The sequence below is a fragment of the Tribolium castaneum genome, chromosome 8, assembly GCF_031307605.1.
Source record: "Tribolium castaneum strain GA2 chromosome 8, icTriCast1.1, whole genome shotgun sequence".
Lineage (NCBI taxonomy): Eukaryota > Metazoa > Arthropoda > Insecta > Coleoptera > Tenebrionidae > Tribolium > Tribolium castaneum.
Genome location: NC_087401.1, coordinates 14065490 through 14093252, shown reverse-complemented (window position 1 = coordinate 14093252; position 27763 = coordinate 14065490). Strand labels below are relative to the sequence as shown.

Below are 27763 nucleotides of genomic sequence, written 5' to 3'. Positions count from 1 at the left end.
GTTTTGGCCCGAAATTTGGAAACTGACTGATAATGGTAAGTTTAGAGATAAGAGCGTGATACAGAAAATTTAAAATTCAAAAAAGCGCCCAAATGGGCATCGCTGGCAATACAAAAAAAATCTATTTGTCGTCTAATGTTGGCAATATCTTTACCACCAAAAATTGGAGGTTAGAAGTCTGTCAACAAACGATAAATGTGTTTATTTTCGCGGGTTTACAGTGAGTTGGAGTTCATTTAACTAGAATTAACGTGTTTATGTGTGAAAAAATGACCGACGACGAATACAATAAAAAATTGGAGGATCTCCAAGAATTTATACCATTTTTAAATAGTGTAATAGATCAGTTAAAGGAGTCGCAAAGTAAGCAACGAGAACCACAATTGACCAAGATGTTATCATTGCATTCTATGATTACGAACAGGAAAAAAAAGTGAGTAAATAAGGGGGCCATGAGTAACAATTGAACGTTATAAACAGTGGCGCCGTCTGGCGGTTTATTATCCCAACTAAAAATTTGGCGGGAATTCAGTTCAATTTTACTTTTTTACACTAATTGTTACGTTTCTTTTTTTTTATAATAAAGTGACAAAGAGCCGTCAGGTTGGCATTACCAGAAGTTGTAACTTGTTCGAATTATGAATTAAGGTTTTTTTCTTACCTGGCAATTTTAATAATTGCATAACTTATCATAACACTCAAATTCCGCTAAATTCGAAAGAATTGTGACTGTCAGTTGATTATAAAAAAAACTGTAGGCATGTAATGATTACGATAGTCAGTGTTGCCAATGACACAAAAAACTGGGATTGTTTTTTCAATTTTTCAGATTAAAAATGAAGACTTTATTAAAGTGTGAGGAGGTTATTTTAAAATTATACGACCGATCTGTAAGTACAGCCACTAACAAAGACCATTTTACAATGTATTTAATATTTCTAGAAATTTTGTACTAAAAATCTTTCACCTTCTACCAATTCAACGACTAAACAAATATCAGACAGGTTTGTGTATTTTCGGTCATAGTATTTCTTAACTAATTGCTTAATTTCAGCAAATCTCCTGATTGTAGTGATTATAGTGAAGATAAGAAATCTGATGTTTTTAACATAGAAAATCTGAAAAAGAAAGCAGAACTGTTGAAAGCGTCGCAAGATTTGCCAGTTAGAAGTTTTAAACCAGTGTCTTTTTCTCTCACAAAACCAGTAAAAAAACTAGCACCAGGTCCCCAACTGGAAGCTTTTCAAGATGACCATTCGGAGGAAAAACTTCCAAAACAAGGGAAACCTGTTTTGTCACTCTCTAGTATTGATAATAGAATTTCGGAAAGCAGTAAAGATAAGGAACGGCGTAATTCCGAACGAAAATCTGAATCTTCTAGCCTTAAAAAGACAGACAGGGAGAGTAGCACAGAACACAGGCACAAAGAAAGGAAAGATAAGACAAAACATAACCACACAGAGAGAAAAGATGAAAAGCGGGATAACAAACATGACGGAACGACTGACAAAACAGCGAGAAAAGTTAAGGATTATCTAAAACATGAAAGCAAAAAACAAGAGAAAGATAAACCGGCTGATAATTATAATCCCAAACCGAGAAAACCTACACCTCCGTCCACTTCTTCCCTTAATACAACCAAAGAAATAGTCCCAAACAATATAACTCTTTCACCACACATTGTACCTCCCCCTCCCCCGTCGATTTCTCCCCTTAACTCAACCAAAGAAATAACAACTCTCTCACAACACATCGGTGCTCCACCTATATTGAATTTCGTCAAAACTCAACCATCTTCCATACTTTCCGTTACTTCGACTAGGGAAACAAATGATATAACTCTTACGCACCCGATTTTCGATTACGTTCAACCTCCACTTTCCACCAAAGAAACGACCACAAATCATATAACTTATTCAGGACCGACCTTTGATTTCATCCAACCTCAAGTACCTCCTTTAAACTACCCTCAAATTCAAGCAAGGCCTCCACAACATATTAAAACTCCACCAATCAACTCCGTCAACGGTGTAAGTGAACAACCTAAAAAACGGAAGCGTAGACCGAGGAAACGTAAACGGGCCAAAGCGCTGGAAGAAAGGGAACGTCAACTACTCATTTCGTCAACGTTGGACAGCTCATCTGAGCCCCAAAAAAAATCAAAAAATAAGAAAAAAAAACCAAATCAGTCAAAAGACCGCGCTAGTTTTTCGTCAAAGTCGCAGATAAAAAAACCCAAACCTAGCACAAGTACTGCCAAAGTAAGTGAAGATTTGGTTTCAAGCAGCGTCACGTCCTCTTCCGAGTGCTGTTGTAAGAAAACCGAGGCTGTGGCAGTTGGTGAAATATCGTCGACCAATGATGTTCAAGAGGATCAGTCTGAGGTCACTCGATTCTTCACCGAATTGTTAAAAAATGTGCGGACTAGAGCCATCACATCGAAATTTATCAAGCAAATATCAAAATTAACCACTGATGAGAAAATCAAAATGGTGGTACACAAAGCTAGACCAGTGGTTAGGAGAAGAAAAGCGAAACTTCAAGCACAATTGAAGCGTTTGAAGCGTGAAAAACTTGCTGAGTTTCGCCGCCAGTTAGAGAAGAAGAAAGAGGAAGTGACCGTTGAGGAAAAAATGAAGAAGAAGAAGGCAAAGCCGCCCTCCGAACTCGATAAGCTTCACAAGGATATCAATGATATGTTTATAAGGGATGGAGTTTTGACAGCGTCTGGGCTGCGAAATTGTCGCTTGTCTAAAACGCCACCTGTGCCCAACAAACTGGACCCTAAGAGTTTTAGTCCCGAAGAATTGAAAGAAATGGCCAATGTTCGCGTCCTCCTACCGAAAATCTCGATCGATAAATTCAACAAACCGTCAACAAAACGGCCAAAAACATGGAGTGATGTTCCGAAAGCAAAACGCACAAAATCTACAGACGAGAAACAAGTTGAAGTCCCTGATAAAAACTACTTTTCGTCCAACTCACGCAGATACAAGTTGGCGTGCAAGCTTTGCCCCTTCTTTGGCAACAACATAACCAATCATTACCGCTCCAAACACCCGGAGAGTGAGGTTTTGTCGTCGAGGTTGAGACCAGATAAGGCCGAAAGTGCCATCAAGCACTCACTCGAGCTCGGATTGGATGACCAAGAGGACGCTATAGTGACTATGAGACGTGACCATGCCTTGAAATGCCGGTTCTGTGACGTTGAAATTACCACGAGACTTTCAAGATGTTACGACCACGTTACCACACATACTGGAGAGTACCGACATTTGTGCAGCTTATGTGCGTTCTCTGTGAGCACACACACCGCCTTAAAGAAGCATTGTTTAAATGTTCACAAAAAAGTCGAATCGTCCAAGGCGCCTAGGATTATGACAAGGATCTATGGCTATATATGTCTGGAGTGTAACTTTGTCCAAATGAATAAGGCGGCGGTGGAAAAACACGTCAAAGTCTACCATGCAGGGGCGAGGATTGTGAAGATACACCTGTCGGAGAACGATGATCTTGTGACCAACGAAGGTGATCTTGAAACGCGATCTTCGACAGATAATGAAGAGCGAACTTCGCCACCCGAAGAACAAAATGAAGAGAAAAGTGAAGAACTGTTAGCTACATTGGCACCAGTTGATGAAGAAACGCGATCTTCGACTGATAATGAGATGGTGATCGATGAAGATCAGAATGAAGAGCGAAGGGGAACAAGTGAATCGCCACCCAATGAAGAGAAAAGTGAAGAACCGTTATCTACAATGGTACCAGTAGATGAAGAAACGCGATCTTCGACTGATAATGAGATGGTGATCGATGAAGAGCGCAGGGGAACAAGTGAATCGCCACACAATGAAGAGAACAGTGAAGAACTGTTAGCTACATTGGCACCAGTTGATGAAGAAACGCGATCTTCGACTGATGAGATGGTGATCGATGAAGAACAGAATGAAGAGCGAAGGGGAACAAGTGAATCGCCACCCAATGAAGAGAAAAGTGAAGAGCCGTTAACTAAAAGAATCAAAACTGAAGAAGACCTAGACAATCTAGTAGTTGATGAATTGCCCCCTAAACAAATAAAAACTGAAGAACCGCCAACTAATGAAGAGTCTGAACTTCCGAGTGACGAAACCATGTCTAGTTTGACCTCCCCGCCTCCGCTCCTCCCCCTCATCCAAAAACCGCAAAACTATGACAGTAGTACAATCCGTGCCGGTTTTTTGAACATTTACAAACACCCAGATGGTGTTAAATACGAATGTCGCGTGCCTTCGTGTCTCTTCGCCACGAAACTGCGCGACCGTTTCGCCACGCATTGGGACGAAGACCATAGCAGATTCAACGGTTGTTACCGTATGGCCATATGTAGAGTGTGTCAAGTTGAGGTTACTTCAACTTTGGATTCGCCTCTTTTGAGCGAGTTTTTCGCACACGTTGTAAGCAAACACTTGGAGCAAGAGCCTTCGGCTCCAGCTCTACGTATTCGGCGTTTAAGTGGCGATAAATTGTCGAAAAAGGAGGAGGAAAACGATCTTGGGATTCAAATTTCTGAGGTCGTGTCACTAGCTGAGGAAAAACGGGACGAAGTTAAAACAACGGGTGAAGAACCACAAACACCAGCAGTGATGGAGCGTGTGGTGCTTAAAGAATCCAAACTGTCGAAGATTGAGAAAGAGACCAAGTGGAAGTCCAACGAAGCCATGAAGATGTTTTTGCAATGTCCTAAAGCTTTATACAAGTGCCCACAATTCTTTTGCAAGTTTTCGACGAGTCTTAAGGCGGTGTTTGACCACCACGTGACCACACACGTGCCCTCGAAGGAGCATCTAGTGTGTTGTGTCTATTGCGATGTTAAAACTCCCTTGAATCAGGCGAGTCTTCATATAGACTTGAGGCACTCCAACTGTCTCTATTCGTGCTCATTGTGTCTCTATCGTGCCCTAAACCCTCAATATGTGATGGTGCACATGAAAACGCACCACCGCGCCGACGATGGCACGATTCTTGCCCTTCCGGCCAAACCATCACTAAGCAGCAAACTGAAGAAGTTTGCCGTTAAAAAAGTGTGTCCACCTTATAAATGTGGCTATAAAAGTAGTTTGGTTTCACTCGAGGCGAGTTGTGTTCTCATGTGGGTTTTTCAGGTTGTGGGGCACAATTTTTGTTCATTGATGAGTACTATAACCATATTACGTTGAATCATGGCGGTTTTATGATCTGTGGGTATGAGAAAAAGGAGGAAGGTGTTTACAAGTATGTAACTATTGACAGTTTGATCGAGCATTACAAGGTGCACCATTGTTACCCTTTCCATTGTCTTTTGTGCAAAAAAGGCACCACCGATTTGGACACAATGCTCAAGCATTACTCTGTACGGCACCCTAATGTGACTCCGGTGGTGGTTGACCGGAGCAAGGGCCCAGAAGAGGTAATTACCACAAAGGAGACGAAACGAGATACAAAAAAAAATCAGTGTGGAAAAAATAAGAAACTTAAGCTTTGCACTCTTAACTGACGACTAAAAATTACAGTGAACTAAAATTGACTTAAAATGTGACAATTTTTCGTTTATAACGATTTTCGAGAAATATGTTGATAAGTGAATTATTAACTAGAAACATTTTAACCAATAAACTGAAGAAGATAGTACTATGGTGTCGCGGACTTTTTTGTAGAAAATTTAATTCTCTACAACTTTGTTCCTTACACTTTTTTCGTATCTTCAACTGTATTTCCAGCGTTTTGAAAAATATGTGGCAGAGTGCAATTTGGTTAAAGTTTGAAATTTTTTTAATGCAGTCTACGATAAAATTTTTGCATTACGTTTATGCCTTACTATTGAGAATTTAATTCTCTATCTGCCTGTATTTTTTTTGTTTGCTTTGTGTTAACGGTAGTACAAATACAACCATTTTTTCTGAAAACTATACAGTAACGGCGCTCTCTGGCGCCGGGAACGTTTTATTTGTACGTCGTTTCGCATCCTAATCTTTACATAACCGTAGCTTCCGAACAAAAAATAACAAAGTTTTCAGGAACACAATTACTACGAAGACCAGGCTGTTGAAAAAATCCGTTACGTGACAGTTGACGAAATTTTATCATTTGCTGACGGTGACAAGTACACGATCGTACCAGCGAAAGATTCAATTGAGACACCTGAGACTAGCAAAAAAATTGTTCCGTCACCCAAAACTAGTAAAAAAATTGTTCCGTCACCCAAAACTAGTAAAAAAATTGTTCCGTCACCCGAAACTAGCAAAAAAACCAAGCCTTCTCCCGAGACTAGAAATAAAGTGACAGCGATTATCCCTGAAGTGGAGCCTTTAAGTCTCGAAACGGACGATTCGGGTATAGAAAGGTTGGGTTTAAGTGGAAGCGAGCTTTTCCGTTGTGCCTTTTGTACGGAAACGCTTGCGAACGAAACAGCGTTTAAACAACACTACCGTTCGAAAAACTGTCGTGATCCAAACGATGAATCTCGCCCATTCAAATGTGTGCATTGTGGCGGGAAATTTAAAAGCCTCACGGGCTTAAACCTCCACTTGCAGTATCACGGGCAAGTGAGGTTTCAGTGTGCCATTTGTAACAAGCGTTATCCTTGGTTGTATCAATTGAAGTGAGTTGTTTAATATAAATCAGTTGGTTGGAGTTTTTTTTTTTTTTGGTTGTAGGTTACACATGAAGTACCACCATGATGTTAAAAACATGAAGACGATTCCGTTGGTTCCCAACAAGACGGATTTAGACAAAGACGAATTCGCGGTCGCACCGATTGAAAATATAGCCGAACACGCCTTTCACCCTTATCAAGTTGACGATTTGCCCAAAGAAGCTGTTTTCAGGTGGCCTTTGAAATGTGCGCTGTGTTTGTACAGTAGCAAGATCAGGTCGGACCTAATCCGACATTTGCAGCTACATTCGAGCGAAATGACCGAGATAACGCCAATGTTTCTGATTTGTCTCGACAAAAATGCCTGGCAAAATTGAAGCCAGGGACTTAGTATTATGAATAAATAAGTTAGATTTTTCTTAAGCCCTAAGCCTTTGACTAAAACATCCTTCACACGAAACGAATTAAAAAGGCAAAAAAATATTTTCGTCATTTGAAATAACTCTGAAAACTATTGGTCTTAGCCCCGTATGTTTGGTACCACTGGAAACATTGCAACAATTAAAATAAAACGCATCTTGTTGTGACTAGTAATTATCGAGAAAATTGCTGATTTTGCTAAAAATCCGCCCATAACATAGAAAATATCCACAAATTTGCACTTTTCTCAACACAACTCTACAGCTCGTTTGTGTTTTAAACAATTCTGGAGTTATACGTTCATTTAATATTGTATTAGATCATCTCGTAATTTTTTTTCAAGTATTTTTTTATTTGTTGTTGCTCTTTTCTTTCCTAGAATGTCGAATTTGCATGTTTTTTAATTGTTTCCACATCATTAGAGATTAATTGTTGATTTTTTTCAACAGGTATTTGTTTATTGTTGCAAGAGCTGTCGTTGCCACTAACTAAGTCAAAAAATATGACCCTGAAACATCAAAAAATTAACTTTGAAGAGCTATATCTCGTGAAAAAAGGCTCAAACAATTTTTTGTCATAGAAATTTTTTATTCAGTTTGATGGTATTTATCAGCACCCGAGAGATTATACGGTATTTTTGGATCACTCTGTAGATTTTTCATGCCTGTTAAGATGGTGTTTGCCTTTTTGTGACAGCTTTAGTACTTTCACCGTAATCGGCATTTGAAGAAATTCTAGAATTTAAAAAAGTATAAAAAATCAAAGTTTTGAAACTAACAAGAGTATCAATAAAAAGTGCTTTGAACATTTCATGGATTTTTTGCTATGTTTAAATTCAAAAGTCCCGAAGAGCATTAAACTGAGTTAAAGTTTATTATTATTATTATTAAACTCGCAAATTAGAGAAATAAATTCGACTTTATTGAAAATAGGACAACAATTAAGACGATTCCTAAGGAAAACAAATTCAAAAGTTTTGCATCACTTTATTTTGTTTACTGTTTTTGATAGTATATTCTTTTATCTTTCTGCTAAGTGTAAAAAAATGAAAAAATAATTTTAAAAAGATACATAAAAAGAAAAAAGTTAAAAACTTATATATAATTACACATAAAAAGATTTATCTTATTTTTGTTCTTATTTTATAAGAGGTGATTGGTTTTTTATCACTTTGTATAATAAAAGGTAGAATAATATACCTATAAATACTCTCAAGATGGAAAAAAAAATTCAATCAATATTAACGGCAACACAAGTGTTCATAAAATGATAAAATTGACAGGTATTGACACAATTATGCAAGACATAGGTTAGGAAAACTTTCAGAGCACTCTTGACGACGCCACTTATTGACAGAAAAACTTAATAACATCGGAATTTGCCTTCGGATTACACACTTAAAAAGCACATCTCGGAAAGGGCAGAATATTTATACATAAACACTACATTTCTGACGTAATTAATAAACCAGAAACAGCTTTTACTCTAGACTGTTGTAGAAAAGGGTCAGTAGATAAACAAAAACCTTCGTTTATTAACTAAAGTGAAGCTGAATGTGATAAACACTTGACAATACGACAGAAGCCTACTCTAATTATCATTTAATTACGATGACGTGACCCATTTCCGGAATGTTCCAAGTCCGCCCCTGTTCACCAAACGTCACTTGTCATTCTTTCCCAAAGCCAAGGAATAATAAAATACCAACGATTTTTACCCAAAACGCATTAAAACGACACAAATCAAGCGTTATTTCATTGCATAACGATTTTATCAGAAACGATAAGAAAAATAAACAGTCGTTCGTAAGCTCGGCTTTAATACGGGCCTGACCATTGGTACAGAATAGCTTAATTCAATTTATAACAACACCAAGTGTTAAAACACTAATAACAATTATTTTTCAACGTATGCCATACAAAACCACCTCACTCGTAACGTAACCATCTGCAAACAAATGTGTCCCGCATCGAGTTATTGACCCTCGTTTACGTTCGGTAATCTCCGGCGAAACCTCGCGCCGTTTCTGCCCGTAGTAAACGCGAAGGGAGCTGTGAAACAAACGAACCACGTTGTTGTGGCACCGAAATCAACAATTATGAGACAATCTCAAGCTCCACGTGTGCAAAAAAGCCCCCGAAGATGTGTTATTTAGTTTAAGGTGTTAGTTTAGCGTTTTAAGACGATGCAGTTTGCGGCAAATTGAGGTATTAAACGAGGTTTAACGTGTTGACTGACAAAATGGCCGACGACGAGTATAACAGGAAGTTGGAGAGTCTTCAACAGTATATTCCTTTTTTGAACAATATGATAGTGCAATTGAAGGATCCGAGGAAGAAGAATAGGGAACAGCAACTGACGAAGATGATGTCCCTGCATTCGATGATTACGGATAAGAAGAAAAAGTGAGTAGATGGGGGCGGGGTGGGGTTATTGCTGTTGCATGGTTGAAATTGAAAGATAGAAAAATGTGTTGGGAAGGTTTGAAATTCGACCAAAAAAGTGTATTTTAAGGCATCTTGGAAGATTCCTGTGGAAAGTGCAGGTAGATGGCGCTGGGTGCACATGCATGGCTTGCTGTCTAAATATAGTGAGCAGTGGTTTTGAAACTAAATTGGCAACACTGAATAAAAGAATACGCCAGAAGATACTACTTATCGACTAATTGCACGGCCACCTATTAATCAATTGTCAAGTAAATACTTGTTGAAGACAGAAAGGAATAGAGTATGTCTATGGGCAAGGAATAGAAAGCGCCAAAGAAACTTAAACTGACGCAAAAAGAACTAAAAACCACACACCACACATTCCAAAAAACTCTGCTGGTTGTTTAATTTCTAAGAGATTTTTTGGGGCAAATTAAAAAATATAATTGTTTTGTTGTTTAAGGTAATGTCTGTATTCTTAAAATGAGAGACAAATTTAAAATTAAAGATAATTTTAATTGATTCTAACACAAATCGTTGGGAAAGTATGTCTTTGTATTAATTGGGATTAAAAAAAAGTTCAACATTCAATCATGCGACGATTTACAAACAACCGAATCATTACTTTTACCGTTTAGGGTCATTATTTATCCTCTATGTTATAAAAGGCTCTATGTTATAAAAGGCTTAATACAAAATTGCCATGGTATGATAGTGAAGTCTCCAAAATCGCGCAAGCTAGAGACCTGCAATATCGCAAATTTAAGCAAACTGCTGATGCGGAAAGGGAAATTCACTAGTTAAATTTTAAAAAGTTAAGAAACGAAGTTGTCAATTTGATAAAATGTAAAAAAGATAAATATTACCACGAGAAAATCGACAATAATAAACATTCACCAAAAAAAATGTGGAAAACGTTAAAGCAACTCATTAGTAAACCTACCTGTGATGCACCAAAGTCTGTGATATTTCCCATAGATAATCAGAACAAAACATATAGCTGTGATAAAAAAATCTGTGATAATTTTAATTTATATTTTGTAAATAGTATTAAGGACATAGCCAATAGTATTACTTGCAATAATGTTATGCCGATAACATGTAAATAGTAAGTTTTGTAATTTTAAACTTTTGGAAATGAAAGAGCTCAAAAGTATAATTTTATCTTTCGAAAATAAAATTAATATATATGATTTTTTTAATCCCACATTATTAAAACATTTTTTTATGTCATTGGTCATGTCCTATTACATTTTGTTAATACATCACTTGATAAGGGTGAATTCCCTGATGCTTTAAAAACTAGTACGATAATTCCAATACCAAAAATTGCTAACACTTCAAAAGCTGAAGAATTTAGACCTATTAATACATTACCCACATTTGAAAAATTGATTGAAAGAGCAGTATATGAACAGTTAGTAGAATATTTTGATAAAAATAAATTACTGTTTACAAATCAGTCAGGTTTTACAAAAAATCACTCTTGTGAATCAGCCCTGCAGTTAACTGTTACCAAATTTAAAAGAGAAATTGACGGTGGTAGATATGTGGTAGCAGTTTTTTTAGATCTTAAAAGAGCATTCGAAACTATCGATAGAAATATTTTATTAACTAAATTGCGGTGCTATGGTATTGGGGGTAATGTCATTAAATGGTTTGAAAGTTATCTAACAGACAGGAAACAAAAAGTTAAATATAATAACGTTTTGTCTGATGAAGTGTCTAGTGAATTTGGTGTACCACAAGGTAGCGTTCTTGGCCCTCTTTTATTTTTAATTTATCTTAATGACATTGTAAACTATTGTGATTGTGATTTTGTTAATTTGTTTGCCGATGACACATTGGTAGCATGCTATGACACTGATCTTGATAAATGTATTCAAAAAATGAACAAGGCTCTCGAAATACTTGAAAAATATTTTAACACAAATAAACTTAAAGTAAACGTGTCCAAAACTAAAGCTATAATTTTTACAACTAAATATAAATACAACCAAATTGATTTTGCCAACATTAATTTAAGCATATATAACATAACTGTAGAGTTTGTTAATAAATGTAAGTATTTAGGATTTTACCTAGATAGCTTGCTCGATTTTGAGAGTCATCTCGATTATGTTTGTAAAAAAATTAGGACGAAATTGTTTTTTTTCTTAAGAATATCTACGCATGTGTCAATGCAAACAAGAATTTTAATTTACAATTGTATTGTCCAACCACATTTTGTTTATTGTGCCACACTTATGTACCTGCTACGGCCTAGTCATGTTGTACAACTGCAAAAGCTTCAGAATAGAGGAATGCGTATAATTTTAAGATGTAACCGCTTAACACCTATAAAATGTATGTTATCGGCCCTAATGTGGTTTTCTGTGACGCAACGACTGTATTATTCTACCATGATTTTTGTATATAAAATAATTAAGCTTGGAGTACCAGAGTATTTCAGTGAATATCTTATTTGCAGAAATAGTGTACACAATTACCAGACTAGGGATTCTTCCAAAATTAATGTTCAAAGTGTAAATTACCGACAAACAATGTTATCTTTATTTTTTAAGGGTATTAATGAATATAATAAGTTACCAAACAATATTAGAAATGCAGGTACTCTATCTATATTTAAATCAAAAATCAAAGATTATGTGAAGATAATGTGCAATAAGTGTGACTTTTATCCACTAATGTAATTTTTATTTATTTTTAACTATTGTAACTAGGTTTCCTATTAATTAATAAATTCTTCTTCTATTTTCACCCATCTATGGTAATTCAAACTTAAAATAAAAGACATATGTTTGCAAATTAACATATCAGTCAAAAAAGAATAGTGAGCCGTTTAATTTTTTGTACCACAAATGTCCAAGACAAAGAGAAAACAATGAAAAACTGAAAAAAAATGTTTGAAACTGAACCAAAAGGAAAAATGTACAGAGAATTGACGTAAACTTGACTTGAAAAATTATTAGTAATAACTTGCGTCATTAGATAGGAGCCTTTAAGGCAGGAAAGTATGTTGTCATTTGCTGCAGATGGATAGATGGCGTTATGTGTACATGCATGGCTTACTGAGTGTTTACAAAAAATGTATAAAAAATGTGTTTGCCTCGTAAACAATAGTTAAATTCGAGAAGCAACAATGATTTGTGTTTTGTTCAATTTTTGAATGTTTGAATTATTAATAACAAAAAATGAAGAGAATTGAAGGACAAATGCAAATGAGAATATCGTCGTTCGGAATCAACGACACAGGAAAAAATGTACAAGGTGTTAATTTGCTTCAATGTTGATGTTTTCTTTTTTCTTTTCCGGACTTTTGTCAGGAGGGGAATGAAAAACTTACATGTACAGTGTGATTCTTATATAGGCCGACACATTTTTATCATGTTCATTTTCATCTTGAATATCGATTCTACACGAACGTAACTTTAAGAAATTGTGTGTTACACAGAATTGTGTTACTATTTTTTCTAGCCTGTACTCATTTTGTACTATTTAAGAATCACACTGTATTTTTATCTTAAAAATAAGGAGATTGAAAGATTAATACGAATTCATTTCATGATTATATAAATAGCCTTTTGGTTTTAAATAAAAATAAAATGTATAGAAGTTGTTTTTTAGAAATTTTTTATTCACTCACATACGAAGAGACTTTTTCTATATTCTCTATGTAGACAAAACGCCATATTAATAATTTTCATGTTACATTTAAGTTTTATATTTGTTGTTTTCGTCTTGAAGGAGAAACCTATCGATATTTATGTTTTACGAAATTGAGAATTTCCCTGAGTTGAAAAAATCACAGGGAGATAAAAAATGGTATTTCTAACAAAGTTTACCAAAATGGTATGTTTTCGGGTATACAAAATTTTAATTAAGATTAATTGATTAATTAATTTGAATAAAGATTATTTAAAAAAATTAGTAGTTCGATATATCTACATGATAATTCAAAAGAACTACCTAAGAAAAGGTAGTAAGTCAATTTTTATTACAGTCCCTGTATACTTGTTCCAAAATGTACAGTTGTCAACCAATAAAAGAGTTTTTAGATATTCTGTTTATTTCGTTTTTTTTTTAAATAGACAATAAATAGCCCCGTACTTATAAATTATTATGCTCTATTTTAATAAATGTGGGGTTATCCTTCCGAAGCTCCAATCTGAAACAAGTTTCCCCAACATTACAGCGCACGTAAGAACAGCCACCAATAAAATTCTATAAAATAATCTCAAGCATCAGTGGTGCTGAAACTTCAAGTGGCTGTGTTTAGTCAAAAGCTTTTAATTTATTTCTCATATTAGTGAACAAATAAAAATTTCTTGTGTAATATTATGATGACAGGTAGATACTATGATGAAAATAGATCTATTTTTATGAAAAAGTTATGGAGTATTAAGAATCGTTGATTTCCGAGTTTTTATAAAAGAAAATTCAAATACACCACACTGCATGCAACAATTTTAATGTGTAACATGTTATAAATAACAACAAAACTCAAAAAAACATTCCGTAACACTTTTGTGAATGGCCTCCCTTATAAATATCTTTTGAGTACTGTTTTTTTAATGCATTTTTTATTATTATTTGAAAAATTTAAATCAATAGAAGCATAGAAACAACCTTTGTCTAAACCATTAAACTGCATGTTTGTAACAAACGAGGTTACCTTAATTGAATTAAGCTGCACAAGGAGCATTTTGCAGGAAAATTAGATTTCAGATAAGTGCTTTCCAATCTGACCAATTAATCGACATTTTAATTATTATTATCGATTAGGAACTTTTTTATATTTTCATGTCACTTATTTTTCTTTTAGATTGAAACTTGAAACGCTCATTAAATGCGAAGACGTCATTTTAAAATTATATGACAAAGTCGTAAGTAGTTTTAATTGAAAAAAAAACGATATTGCATTTTCCGTTTCGTAGAAATCCGGTTCTTCTCAATCTAACTTTCATTCTGGACCACCAGCAGCCCCTGTCCCTCTTCCTTCCATCGCAAGAACATCGAAATGCTCACCCATTACACCGTCAAGTCCAAGTCCACCACGTGATATTCCAAAAACTCAACCGGTGGTAATACCCACCGAAAAAATACCAGATAGGTTTGTTTTTCCGAATTACGATTTTAACAAACTAGCTATATGTTTTTTTTTACAGGAAAAGCACATTAAGTCATTCTGATAGCAGTAGTAGTTATTATAAGCCTAAAATAGACATTTATAGTAGCGCAGGTGATAGTCTTAAGTCAAATATAAGTGAAAAAGCGAGCGTGTTTGAACGTTTGGGTAAAAAACGGCCTGATATGTCCAAACCACCCATTAGTTATGCTGATCTGGAAGCTCTACAAGATGATGCCGTCGATACTGAAAGATTGTCACTGAATGAGTTGAATGATTTGAGAGAGAAACTTCAAAAACAGCTGAAAGCTTCCGACGAATCAAATGATTCGTTTCCGATTAATACCACAGTCAGGAATACTACTATTTTGACGAAGAAATCAGTAGAAAAAAGTGTGTCTAGTGATAAAGTTAAACCTGTTGATGTCAAACCTGTGGTTAAACCGGTGACTAGTCCAGCCCCTAAACCGGTAAAAGTGATCAAAGAGGCTGCCAGTATGTTTGGAAATACCCTCTCTAGTATAGATAATCAAATCTTGGAGGGTAGCAAACACAAGGAACGCCGTAATTCGACCAGCAATAAAAAAGAATCGGAACGAAGAAACTCAAACGAGAAAAAACCCGAATCGTCTAGTCATAAAAAAACTGACAGGAAAAGTAGCACAGAACACAAACATAAAGATGAGACAAAATCAAGTAAAAAAGAAGAGAAAGACAAAGATGATAAACCGAAAACCGAACCGGTTTACAAGCGACTGGCCGATAAATACAACCCCAAACCGAGGAAACCTCAACTTGCACCTAAACCCGAACCTGTGTCACCTCCAAAAGAAATTCCTCCACCTGATAAAACCTTGAGTAAACCTCCAATCACTCCTCCAATCCTCCCCAATCTACCGCTAGCCTCCCCCACCAGTTCCACCCACAGTGCTGACAGCGAGATAACTTCATTTAATAAAAAACCAATCTCTATCCCAGTTTTCAACCCAAATCTTCCTCCCCCGCTCCCAAATTTCGTCCCGAATCCAAATAATCCGACTTTCGTCAGTCAGTTTAAACCAAGACCTAACTTTCCGCCAAACCAACCACAGTTCGCACCTCAGTTTCCGCCCACTTATTGGCCCAATCAACCCCCCGCCCCCTTCCCCCCACGCCCTTTCACCGCCCTACCCAACCAATTCGAACAAATACCACCGAACTTTCCCCCTCCAACTAACACGTACACACCTCAAGAGAATCACTTCGGACGAAAAGATCGAGATATGAGACCACGTGACGATTGGAGACCATCAAGACCACGTGATCCGCGAATCAATCAAAGGACTTTTGATCAAAGACCTACAACACCACGACGCGAATCGAAAGAATACGAACACGATTCAAGGTCAAAGTTTCGAGACCCGAGATTGAATCGCACTAGATATGATAATGAGCAGGACAGGTCAAGGTCACGCTCACGAGAGAGTGAGGAAAGTTGTAGTAGTAACACTTTCGCCTCACCATTGGATAGTTTGTATGGTTCAAGTGACAGTTATAGGAAGACAGGCAAAGGTTACGGTGTTCAAAATTTCAAAATACCGAAAATTAAACGGGAGGAAGAGCTCGAACTTGACGAACCCAAAGCTAGCACTAGTGAAGCATATGAAGAAACGAAGGAAGAAAATGTGGCTTCAAGTAGTGTCTCGTCTTCGACTGAATGTGATAAAACAAATGAGAGTCAAACGGAAGAAACTAGTGCTGAAGTTGGTGAAATATCGTCCACCAATGATGTACAAGAAAGCCAGTCACGTGAGGAGTCAAAGCCTGAAGACCAGACCGAGATTATTAATAAATTTTTGAAGAAGCTTTTGGAGAATGAACGGACACGTGCCGCTGCCTCTATGTTTATCGATACAGTCTCGAGTTCGCTCGATGACGAGAAACTAAAAATGGTGGTCCAGAAGGTTAAAGCAGTGACTGAAGAAGAAGAAAAACGTGAATTAATCCGGCGAAGAATGAAACTTAAATCGGCCAAACTCAAGGCACAATTATTGAAGAAGAAGCAAGCCGTCCAAAGAAAAATGCGTTTGAAGCGAGAGCGACTTGCAAAGCTTCGTAAAAACGAGGAGGAAGAACAAGAAGAACTCGAAAAAGAGGAGAAAGTCAAAGAGAAGAAAGAGGAAGTTTTGGTTAGTGTCGGTGAAAGGATTAAGAATCGGAAACGAGTGGCGGCTTCTAGCACTCCGAAGAAAAAGAAATCGAAACATAAGACCGAACTCGATTTGCTTCATGAAGATATCCAAGATATGTTTATTAGAGATGGTGTTTTGACGGCAACTGGCAAAAGAATGTGCCGTTTGTTGAAGAATGACGAAGCTAAGACTCCACCACAACTTGAAACAACACCTCGTAGTAGGAGAACAAGGAGTTTTGCCGAAAAAATCGATTCGGAAAAATTGAAAGAAATGAGTAATGTTCGAGTGTTGATACCGAAAATCTCGGTTGAGAAACTAGAAGTTGATGATGACGGTCAAAGGTACTCGCTGAGACGTTCGAACAAAACGACCAAGAGTTACGTCGAGCAAGATAGTGATGAGGAGAAAGAGAAACCGACTAAAGAAGAAGAACCAGAAGAAGAGAAAAAAGAATCGAGTGACGAAGAAGAAGAAGAAAAAGAAGAACCTCCGGTTGAAAAATTGCCCGAAACGCCGAAAAGGATCCGAAAACGAGCCAAATCATGGGCTAGTGGTATTATACCGAAACAAAAACGCAAGAAAATTGTGGTTGAAGAAAAAGAAGAACCAGACGATAATGAAGAACAAGAAGAAGATAAAGAGCTCGATAAGTCGACTGAATTTATTGAACCTGATAAGAACTACTTTACGGCGAATTCTTGGCATTTTCGCTCGCCTTGCAAGCTTTGCTCTTACTATGGGAAAAATATAACCAAGCATTATCGTTCCAAACATCCCGATTCGGAAGTTTTATCGTCGAGGTTAAGACCAGATAAGGCCGAAAAAGCCATCAAAGTTGCCACTGAACTAAAACTGGACGAATCTGAAGATGTCGCTCTAGCTTCGACACGACAATACTCGTTCAAATGTCGTTTCTGTGACGTTGAAATGAATTCAAAACCTACCAACTTTTTCGATCATGTGACCACACATACCGGGGAATACCGGTATTTGTGCACTTTATGCCACTTCTCTGGGAGTAACATGAAGCCTCTTAAAAGTCATTACGAGAAGGTTCACAAGAAAAATTTCTATCCGAAAGTGCCTTGGATTAAGACGAGGATCTATGGTTACATTTGCCTGGAATGTAATTTTGTCCAAATGAACAGGAAGACAGTCGAGAACCATATCAATGTTTATCATTTAGAAGAAGGGTGTAAGATAATGAAGATACACTTGTCCATATATGACGATTCTAATCTCAAGCGGAGTATTACAATGATGAAAAAAAGGGAAGCAGTTATCGGAGAACCTTTGGAAGAGAAAATCGAAGATCCAGAACCTAAACGAATGAAAACTCCGATACGAGAGTCACCAGAACCTGAACCTAAACGAATGAAAACTCCAGTAGCAATTTGTGAGCCTGTGATTAAAAAAGAGAAGGAGATTGATATGACTGTCTTCACGTGTAAGACTGACATTGACGAAGAAAACGAGAAGATTGAGCAAGAAAGGTTGAGGAAAATGGCCGAGTTGAATGAATCTGTTAAAACCAATCGCCAGTCTTTGAATTTTGTTGAACAGTTGAGTAATCGATTGTTACAAGAGGAAAAAGAAGCACCAGAATCAGAAATAGTGTGCATTAAGACGGAACCGTTAGATATCGAACCGGAACCGGAACCCGAACCACTACCCGAAATAACGTCAAAGAAACCATTAAAGCTTATAGAACCACCGGTTACCACATCATTGGATGTGGTCCAAAAAGACAATACCGTGATCCAAGGCATGATCGAGAAACTTCAAGTTAAACTTAAAGATGGTACTAGTGTGGAGGGGCCGCCTCCCCTGACTCCCCTTGTTGAAAAGAAACTCGATGACGCTATTTGTGTCATAAGTGCCGGTTTTTTGAACATTGCCAAATATGACGACGGTCTTGAATACATTTGTAGAGTCCCGTCCTGTCTTTTTTCGACTAAACTTCGCGATAGTTTTATCACGCATTTGGACGAGGACCACACCCGAATTCACGAAACTTACAAAACGACCAAATGTAAAATCTGTCAAGTTGAAATAACATCAACTGTTGATACACCCCTTTTGAGAGAATTTTTCACACACGTTGAAAGCAAACATTTGGAGAGTGAAAAAGATAGTTTGACTCCGATTTTGCGAACTCGGCGCTTGAGTGGCGACCAACTGTCCAAAAAGGAGGAGGAAGACGGGGAACAAGAGGAAGAAAATCCTTGGGGAATCAAAATCGCCGAAGTCAAATCACTAGCCGACGAGTCGACTACCATACCGCCACTGTCACCAATCAAAGAACGCCAAAGTCCCAAAATCGAAAGTGTGGTCCTTAAGGAGACCAAACTGACACCGGTTGAGAAAGAGACCAAATGGAAGTCGAACGAAGCACTTGCGAAATTTTTGCAATGCCCACGATCGCTCTACAAGTGTCCGCAATTCTTCTGCAAGTTTGCGACGAGTCTAAGACCAGTGTTTGACAACCACATTAAAATACACTCACCGGCGAAGGAACACCTCATGAACTGCGTCTATTGCGATGTTAAAACTCCCCTAACTCAGGCGAGTCTCCACATCGACTTGAGGCACTCCAACTGTCTCTATTCGTGCTCCCAATGCCTTTATCGCGCTCTAATGTGTCAGTATGTGATGGTGCACTTGAAACTGCGACACCCGAATGATGACCGCATCATTGCCTTGTCGCCAAAACAGGCAAAAACCATCATGATGAGCAAGCAAAAGAAGTTTTCAGCCAAAGAATCATGTCCTCCGTATACGTGTGGTTACGAAGGTAAAGTTTACACGGAGCGAGTTTTGTGTTATATGAGTTTTTTTAGATTGTAACTCCCAGTTTTTGTACATCAATGAGTACTATAACCACGTCACGAGTTGCCATAAGGGTTTAATGGCTTGTGGTAGTTTAAACACCGATGGCTCAAAATGTGGCTACACGTGTGCGTCTATTGACAGTTTGATTGACCACGCAAGGACGCATAATTGTTACCCTTTACATTGTCTATTGTGCAAAAGTGGATGTGTGGAGTTGTATAGTATGCTAGAGCATTATTCGTTGATTCACCCCAATATGAGTCCGGAGGTGGTTGACCGGAGGAACAGTCCGAAGGATCCACGAATGGTAAGCCTTTATTTCAGTGAAATTGGTGTTTTTTTCAGAAAATATCGTTTTCCACCATTACTTCCCTTGGGAGGAAATAAGGTATATCATGGAATATGGGAGGTGGAAGGAACATGATACTTAGAAAATCATATGTGGAACACTGAAGCAAATGATTATTGATCTTTGGAAGGGAATTAATGTCTTTCCTCCCTTGATATATGTATAATATTCGTTATTTTAATGAAATTAATATATTTTTCGGTGAAGTCATCAGAAAATATAGTTACCACCCTCCAAATATCCCATATAAGTATATTACTTCCCTCGGGAAGAAATAAGGAATATCATGGAAATATTTGGAAGGTGGAACATGATACTTAGAAAATCATATGTGGAACACTGAAGCAAATGATTATTCATTTTTGGAAGGGAATTAATGTCTTTCCTCCCTTGATATATGTATAATATTTGTTATTTTAATGAAATTAATATATTTTTCGGTGAAGTCATCAGAAAATATAGTTACCACCCTCTAGATATCCCATGTAAGTATATTACTTTCCTCGGGAAGAAATAATCTATATCATGGAATATTTGGAAGGTGGAACATGATACTTAGAAAATCATATGTGGAACACTGAAGCAAATGATTATTCATCTTTGGAAGGGAATTAATGTCTTTCCTCCCTTGATATATGTATAATATTTGTTATTTTAATGAAATTAATATATTTTTCGGTGAAGTCATCAGAAAATATAGTTACCACCCTCCAAATATCCCATGTAAGTATATTACTTCCCTCGGGAAGAAATAAGGTATATCATGGAATATTTGGAAGGTGGAACATGATACTTAAAAAATCATATGTAGAACACTGCCTTAGATGATTACTTCCTCCCTATAGCTATAACATTTGCAGGGTCACATTTACCACTACACCGATGAGGCTTTCACCAAAATCCGCTGCATCCCATCGGCTGATCTCTTATCAACAATTGTAACGAAAGGCTTCAATGTGGTCCCAGTGGACGCCCCAGAGCCATCCCCTAAACCCTCCACCCCCGAGCCCAAAAACGTAACCCTCGTACCTTTATCCCTAATCCAACAAAAAACTCCCGAAACTAGCGGTAAAATTATTGCCATTTTCCCGAAATCGAACGATCCCGTAAAAATCTTCTCCCCAACTTCGACACCACCAAAACCAAAACCAGACAATGATTTTGTGTTCGCTTCGTCCGAAAAAGACGATCCGATTCGAGTCGACGAAGGCGAGAACAGTACCGATCCTTTGAGTCTCGAAAACGATTCGCAAGTGATGGTTTCGGGCGACGAAAGCGATTCGCAAGAAACGAACGAAGCGAACGAAACGAAAAGTTACGGTCTGATTGGTTATCAGTTGTTTCGGTGCGGTTTTTGTGATATATCGTTTTCGAACGCTCGCGATTTTCGAACACATTGTATAAATTCGAAGAAGTGTCGCGATGATAGTACGAATAAACCGTTCAAGTGTGTGCATTGTGACCGAATGTTTAAACATCCGAATGGTTTACTCGAACATATACAATATCACGGCCAGCTGAGATTTTGTTGTTCGCTTTGCGTGCGACGTTTCCCATCATCCTTCTCGCTTAAGTAAGTCAATGGTGTTTTTTTTTCAACAGTTGGTAGTTGTGTAATTACAGGTTACACATGAGGGGTAAACACAATGTTACCAACACTATCACGACGCCAATAATCCCGAACAAAACGAACCTCGAGCGTGACGAGTTCGTTCTTCGGCCCGTCCCACTTGTGGAACCATCAGATGGTCAAAACACCACCAAAGAACCAGCTTATGGTCCTGACGAAATCGATAAGTTGCCGAAACGTTGCATCTTCAACTCTGAAATCAAGTGTGCCCTTTGTGCATATAGCACGAAAGTTCGGTCGAATCTAGTCCGCCATTTGCAATTTCATTCGGCTGAAAAATCAGTTCCCGAGACGTCACCGGTGAATCCCGTGCCGTGTCTCGAAAAAAACGAGAAAATGTTTGACAAAATGACAAATTTGGCTATTAGTTCATTCACGGGGCGTATGGGCGGTCCCAAGAGCGAGACCAAAGTTGAAGTCCCCGCCTATGTCCCCGCCCACCGACGCTACGTATGTTGCGCCCCCAATTGTAATTACTTATGTTTGGAGGAATCCAACTTGAGGCATCATTTGTTTGCGCTTCACGTGCAAGAAGCATCGTATACGTGCGCCCATTGCAAAACTAACCTCAAAACGGACATTGAAGGTTACCTCAAACACTTGAAACTTCACGACTTGCACTTGTACAAGTGTTCAAACTGTTCGTTTGTGCATAATTTGCGTCACAAAGTCGATAAACACGCTGGGGATAAACACCCCGAGAAGACAACCAATACGATAACGGTGCGGGCTTTGGAGGCGGAGCTTGTCGAGGGTGACCAATCACCGGCGCCGACAGGCGTGGCTAACGTCAAGTGGACGAAGCCGTGGCACTGTGGCATGTGTAAATATCGGTGTGCCGCCAAAGACGATATTGTCACTCACATTTTCAATAAACACGATATCAATACGCAATTCAAGTGTACGTTGTGTTCGTACAAAACAAACGAGAAAAAGACGTTCGGTGATCACTTCAAAGACAATCACCCTGATAATGACATTGATATTATTTATGTGTACTATAAGAGCGAGGGGGCGGGTCAGGGGGCGTCAACCAGTGGGCAGAAACAATTCGATACCACGCCCCTGTGGCAGCGTGATAGGCCAAGGGTGCGCCACATTCGTGGCATTCTATTCGAAGAGACGCCTCAAAAAGGGAAAAAACCAATAACGGTGCGCCAACCGGTCGCCACGCCTTCCACGTCCGGTACTTCAAACCTAGACCTTGCCATTGAAGCCGTGGCCACTGGAACGGACGAGTACACCTCCGATAAAATTGAAGAAATTAAGGAAGAACCCGTGATTTTGGTCGATGATGATGATGAAGTTGAAGAAACAGGGGGGGAGGTTGATTTGTGTGGCGAGTTGTTGATCGACATGGAGAAGGTTCCCGCTGTTGAAGAAAAGGAATATTTGAATGAGGAGAAGTTGACTCGGAAATATGGAGCGTTGTGTCAGCCGTTGAATAAGGCGTTCAAGTGCCCCATCTGTTTCAAATTCAAGACGAAGAAGATCTCGTATTTCGTCTACCACGTGTTGGGCGAATTGAAGTGCCAAAGGTTGGTTTTTGTGATAATGTTTATGGGTTGCTATAGATTAGGATACGAAATGAGCATGAAAAACGGACCGATGTGTTAGAGAAACAAGAAAAATTTTGAATCATGACATGACTATTGAAAATACAAATTGCTTAATCTAATTCACAAATAAATTTAAATCATTTTCAAATAAGAACGGTGTTCTCGTTTTGATAATTGATAGTTGTTTTTTATTTTTGTTAAAACTTTCGATTCGTAACAAAATTGTATTGTTTTTGTGTCCCGTCCATCATCTCACTATTTTTTATTTTTATCGTACACTTTCGCTGAATTACATGTTTTCATAAAAAAAATCATTCACAGTCTTTCTATTATGTGTCCCGTCCGTAATCAATTATGTATAATGATTTTGGGAAAGTTTTGTTAGTTTTTCGTATTATAACAAAACTGTAAGTTAGCATAATTTTTAAGTCCCGTCCGTAATCTCACTACTTTTTATTTTTATCGTACACTTCCGCTGAATTACATGTTTTCATAAAAAAAAATCATTCACAGTTTTTCTGTTATGTGTCCCGTCCGTAATCAGTTATTTATAACGACTTTGGGAAAGTTTTGTTAGTTGTTTTTCATTTTTGTTAAAACTTTCGTATTATAACTAAACTGTAAGTGAGCATAATTTTTAAGTCCCGTCCGTAATCTCACTACTTTTTATTTTTATCGTACACTTCCGCCGAATTATCTATTTTCATAAAAAAATAATTTAGTCTTTCTATTATGTGTCCCGTCCGTAATCAATTATGTATAATGATTTTGCGAAAGTTTTGTTAGTTGTTTTTTATTTTTGTTAAAACTTTCGTATTATAACAAAACTGTAAGTGAGCATAATTTTTAAGTCCCGTCCGTAATCTCACAACTTTTTATTTTTATCGTACACTTCCGCTGAATTATCTATTTTCATAAAAAAAGCATTTACAATCTTTCTATGATGTGTCCCGTCCGTAATCAATTATGTACAATGATTTTGCGAAAGTTTTGTTAGTTTTTTATTTTTGTTAAAACTTTCGTATTATAACAAAACTGTAAGTTAGCATAATTTTTCAGTCCCGTCCGTAATCTCACTACTTTTTATTTTTATCGTACACTTCCGCTGAATTACATGTTTTCATAAAAAAAATCATTCACAATCTTTCTATTATGTGTCCCGTCTGTAATCTGTTATTTATAACGATTTTGGGAAAGTTGGCGGCATATATTTAAATATATATTTAATTATTATCACTTATCTTTTTAGGAAGATAAGTCATTTTGACAAAATTATGTCCCGTCCGTAATCATGTCGTTTCCTCTCCTAATCAGTTCTCTATGGTTAAGTTTTTAGTGATTCTAACGCCCAATTGTTTAGATTCAAGTGCAAGTCTTGCGATTTCGTCTGCCTGACAATGGACACAATGTTATCCCACTGTCAGGAGCTCCACGACAATATTGTCGCCAACAACGTTATCGACCTTCCCATCGATAAAACCATCGAATATTGGCTCCAAATTTTGATAAAACACCAAGCCAAAGCTCTAATACAGGGCGCCAATTTACCGACCGGTGAAGAAAACACATCTCCTGCGTTCAAAACGCAGTGTTTATACTGTCCTAGATGGTACAAAAACCCACCAAAAAAATTAATAATTGACGATTTGTCCACAGGTTTAGAAACATGTACATGTGCAAAGAACACGAGTTGTTACATTGGGCCGACCATACGTATGTTTGTAGTCACTGTTATTCCGAACATGGCACTCTCGATGACATTTTCCAACATAATTTTCTCCTCCACCCGGATTGTGAGCCGTCTATAGCGACCAAAAACGGCCCTTTTGTCACCAAAGTCATTTCGAATTTGAAAAGCCCACCAGTTGGACTCCTCCAAGGTGGCGGCACAACCGACGAAGTGCTCTACTCGTGCATCTATTGTTCCGAAATTGAGAAAAGTCTCCAAACGTTGCGAAAACACGTAACCGAATGCCACGAAGGCTCCAAGTTTTGTTACAAAGTCGTGACCAAATCCAAGGTCGAAGTGATGTACTGTTGCACGTATTGTCACGAACGCGGTTCGGACACCTACCTCAAACAGCACCACAAGGACAAACACGAGGGCTTGAAGTTCAACATCTACCAGTACATTTGTCTGGAGTGCTCCGGCACTTACTTGAACATCAAGGACTTGCGCAAGCACTTTGGGGACGTGCACCAGGGCAAGAAATTGACGTATAGCTGCGTCGAGAGCAAACAAGGCGACGCCAAAGACCAGTTTTGCTGCACCAAGTGCCCCTTCCGCAGCTGCAGTGTCGGGGGCATCCGGAGCCACGTGCGCAAGCACTTGCGCCCCATTGACTGCCTCCTGTGCGGGGCCAGTTTCATATACCCGACGGAGGCGCGCGCCCACCACAGCCGGGAGCACGCCCACAGTGCCGAGCAGGTGGAGGAGAACGCGGACCGGTTGCGCGAGTACGAGGCGATGGTGAAGGAGATCGTGGCGGCGAAAGCGACGCCCGTGCGGAAAATGCTGGCGCGTAAGTCGACCGGGGCGCCGTTTGTCAGGAGGGAAGAGACGGATTTGGGGAGTATTACGACGACTATTGAGGTTAATACTGTTACGACAAGGATTAGCGTTCAACAGTTTAGTAATCTTTTCAATATTTTTCCAGTAGTCGAATTGCGGGATTGTAGGGGCTCTTGACCAAACGTGATGTTTTGTGACGATGAGGAGTTTGATATGGAAGAGGTCTTTGATACGATTATCAGTCAAATTCCAGATAATGTCATTGTGCAACTGATGGAGGAAACTTCACAAAACACGCATTAATTATTGTACAGTTTTGTAAGATTGCGTTCGGAGTTTTCGATTTATTTAAGGATTATACAATAAAACAGGCTCATATTAGAATATTTAAACAAGGTTTTAATCACCGACCCAAAGTCCCTCCATCTCAAATATAAAGTAGAAAAAATAAATCTTAATTGTGGCACTCCTTCGTCGTGCTCCAAAATCAGTCGTGCCACAATATAAAACTCGAATAATAATATACTTTTGTTCTTGTCTTGAATTCAAGACAAGTTAGCGCGTCAGTTCCAAATACTACTCAGGATCTTAAAATACTTTACTCATTCTTTAAGATTCAAGATTTTATTTGAATTTCTTTTTGTATAATAAGAAAATTGAGTTTAAATATTGTTTTCTTGTTCAACAATCTGCTCGTAGACACAATCAGACGGATAAAGGTTTATTTACAATGGTTTAACTTTATGAAATAGTGAAACCTCCCTTAATGGACGCCTCCGAATAACGGACATTTTTGTAGGAACGTAACAAAATTAACAACAATATTTTTGTTTGTTTATGAATCATTTCTTTTTATCATGTGTTTCTTCATCAAGAACTTTAACATCATCAAAGTCAAATTTGTGTTTTGTTTCTTTAAAATGATTAACTAAGGCTGTCAGATTAGTTTTACGAGTACATTGTAAGTTATATTGGTGTTTTTTATGCTGTTTTTCAATTTTTGTTTAGTGTGTCCAATATAAATTTAACAGTTTTTGATTTTAATTTGCAGAAAAACTGATTTATAGTTATTAATAACACGAGTGAGAAAACATAAGCTTAAAGTTCGAGAGTTCTCGTTATGCAACGAGCGTATGCGAGACGCATACCTAGACACCCGAGAACTTTAAGCGTTTTCGCATAAGTGTTATTCAAAATTTAACTCCAAGATATGGAATTACATTATTTTCAAGTTTAATTGTAAATTTTGAAGTCGGATAACACGCATGAAATACATTTAGAATAAAGTCTTGTTTATCAAACTGAATATAAATAAGTTTATAACCAGATTTTTACCACTTTACCTAACTATTTTTATTGATTATATTAATAATTGACATGAGAGAGGTGTATTTGATGTTTTTCGTGTTCTTTTCACAAAAATTTTGATTGAAATATTCTTTTTGTATAACACGTAAGATGTAAGAAAATTGAGTTTGAATATTGTTTTCTTGTTCAACAATCTGCTCATAGACACAATCAGACGGATAAAGGTTTATTTACAATGATTTAACTTTATGATATAGTGAAACCTCCCTTAATGGACGCCTCCGAATAACGGACACCTCTTCACGACGGACATTTTTGCAGGAACGTAACAAAATTAACAATATTTTTGTTTGTTTATGAATCATTTCTTTTTTATAATGTGTTTCTTCATCAAGAACTTTAACATCATCAAAGTCAAGTTCGTGTTTTGTTTCTTTAAAATGATTAACTAAGGCTGTTAGATTAGTTTTACGAGTACATTGTAAGTTATATTGGTGTTTTTTATGCTGTTTTTCAATTTTTGTTTAGTTTGTCCAATATAAATTTAAAAGTTTTTGATTTTAATTTGCAGAAAAACTGATTTATAGTTATTAATAACACGAGTGAGAAAACAAGCTTGGAGTTCGAGAGTTCTCGTTATGCAACGAGCGTATGCGAGACGCATACCTAGACACCCGAGAACTTTAAGCGTTTTCGCATAAGTGTTATTCAAAATTTAACTCCAAGATATGGAATTACATTATTTTCAAGTTTAATTGTAAATTTTGAAGTTGGATAACACGCATGAAATACATTTAGAATAAAGTCTTGTTTAT

The 27763-nt window shown here is 37.5% G+C and overlaps 1 protein-coding gene across 1 annotated transcript; it reads left to right on the top strand.

Annotated features, from left to right (window-relative positions):
* The first annotated feature begins 152 nt into the window (after nt 1-152).
* On the top strand, nt 153-26026 carry LOC103313398 (uncharacterized). The gene is made up of 16 exons (XM_064358196.1): nt 153-433; nt 830-890; nt 943-1004; nt 1055-5091; nt 5142-5425; nt 6033-6616; nt 6672-6986; nt 9250-9435; nt 14282-14342; nt 14394-14569; nt 14625-19552; nt 19599-19897; nt 20800-21512; nt 21563-23107; nt 24489-24737; nt 24785-26026. Exons 1-16 carry the CDS (start codon nt 258-260, stop codon nt 25815-25817), a joined length of 14709 nt encoding a protein of 4902 aa, XP_064214266.1. The 5' UTR covers nt 153-257; the 3' UTR covers nt 25818-26026.
* The last annotated feature ends 1737 nt before the right edge of the window (nt 26027-27763 follow it).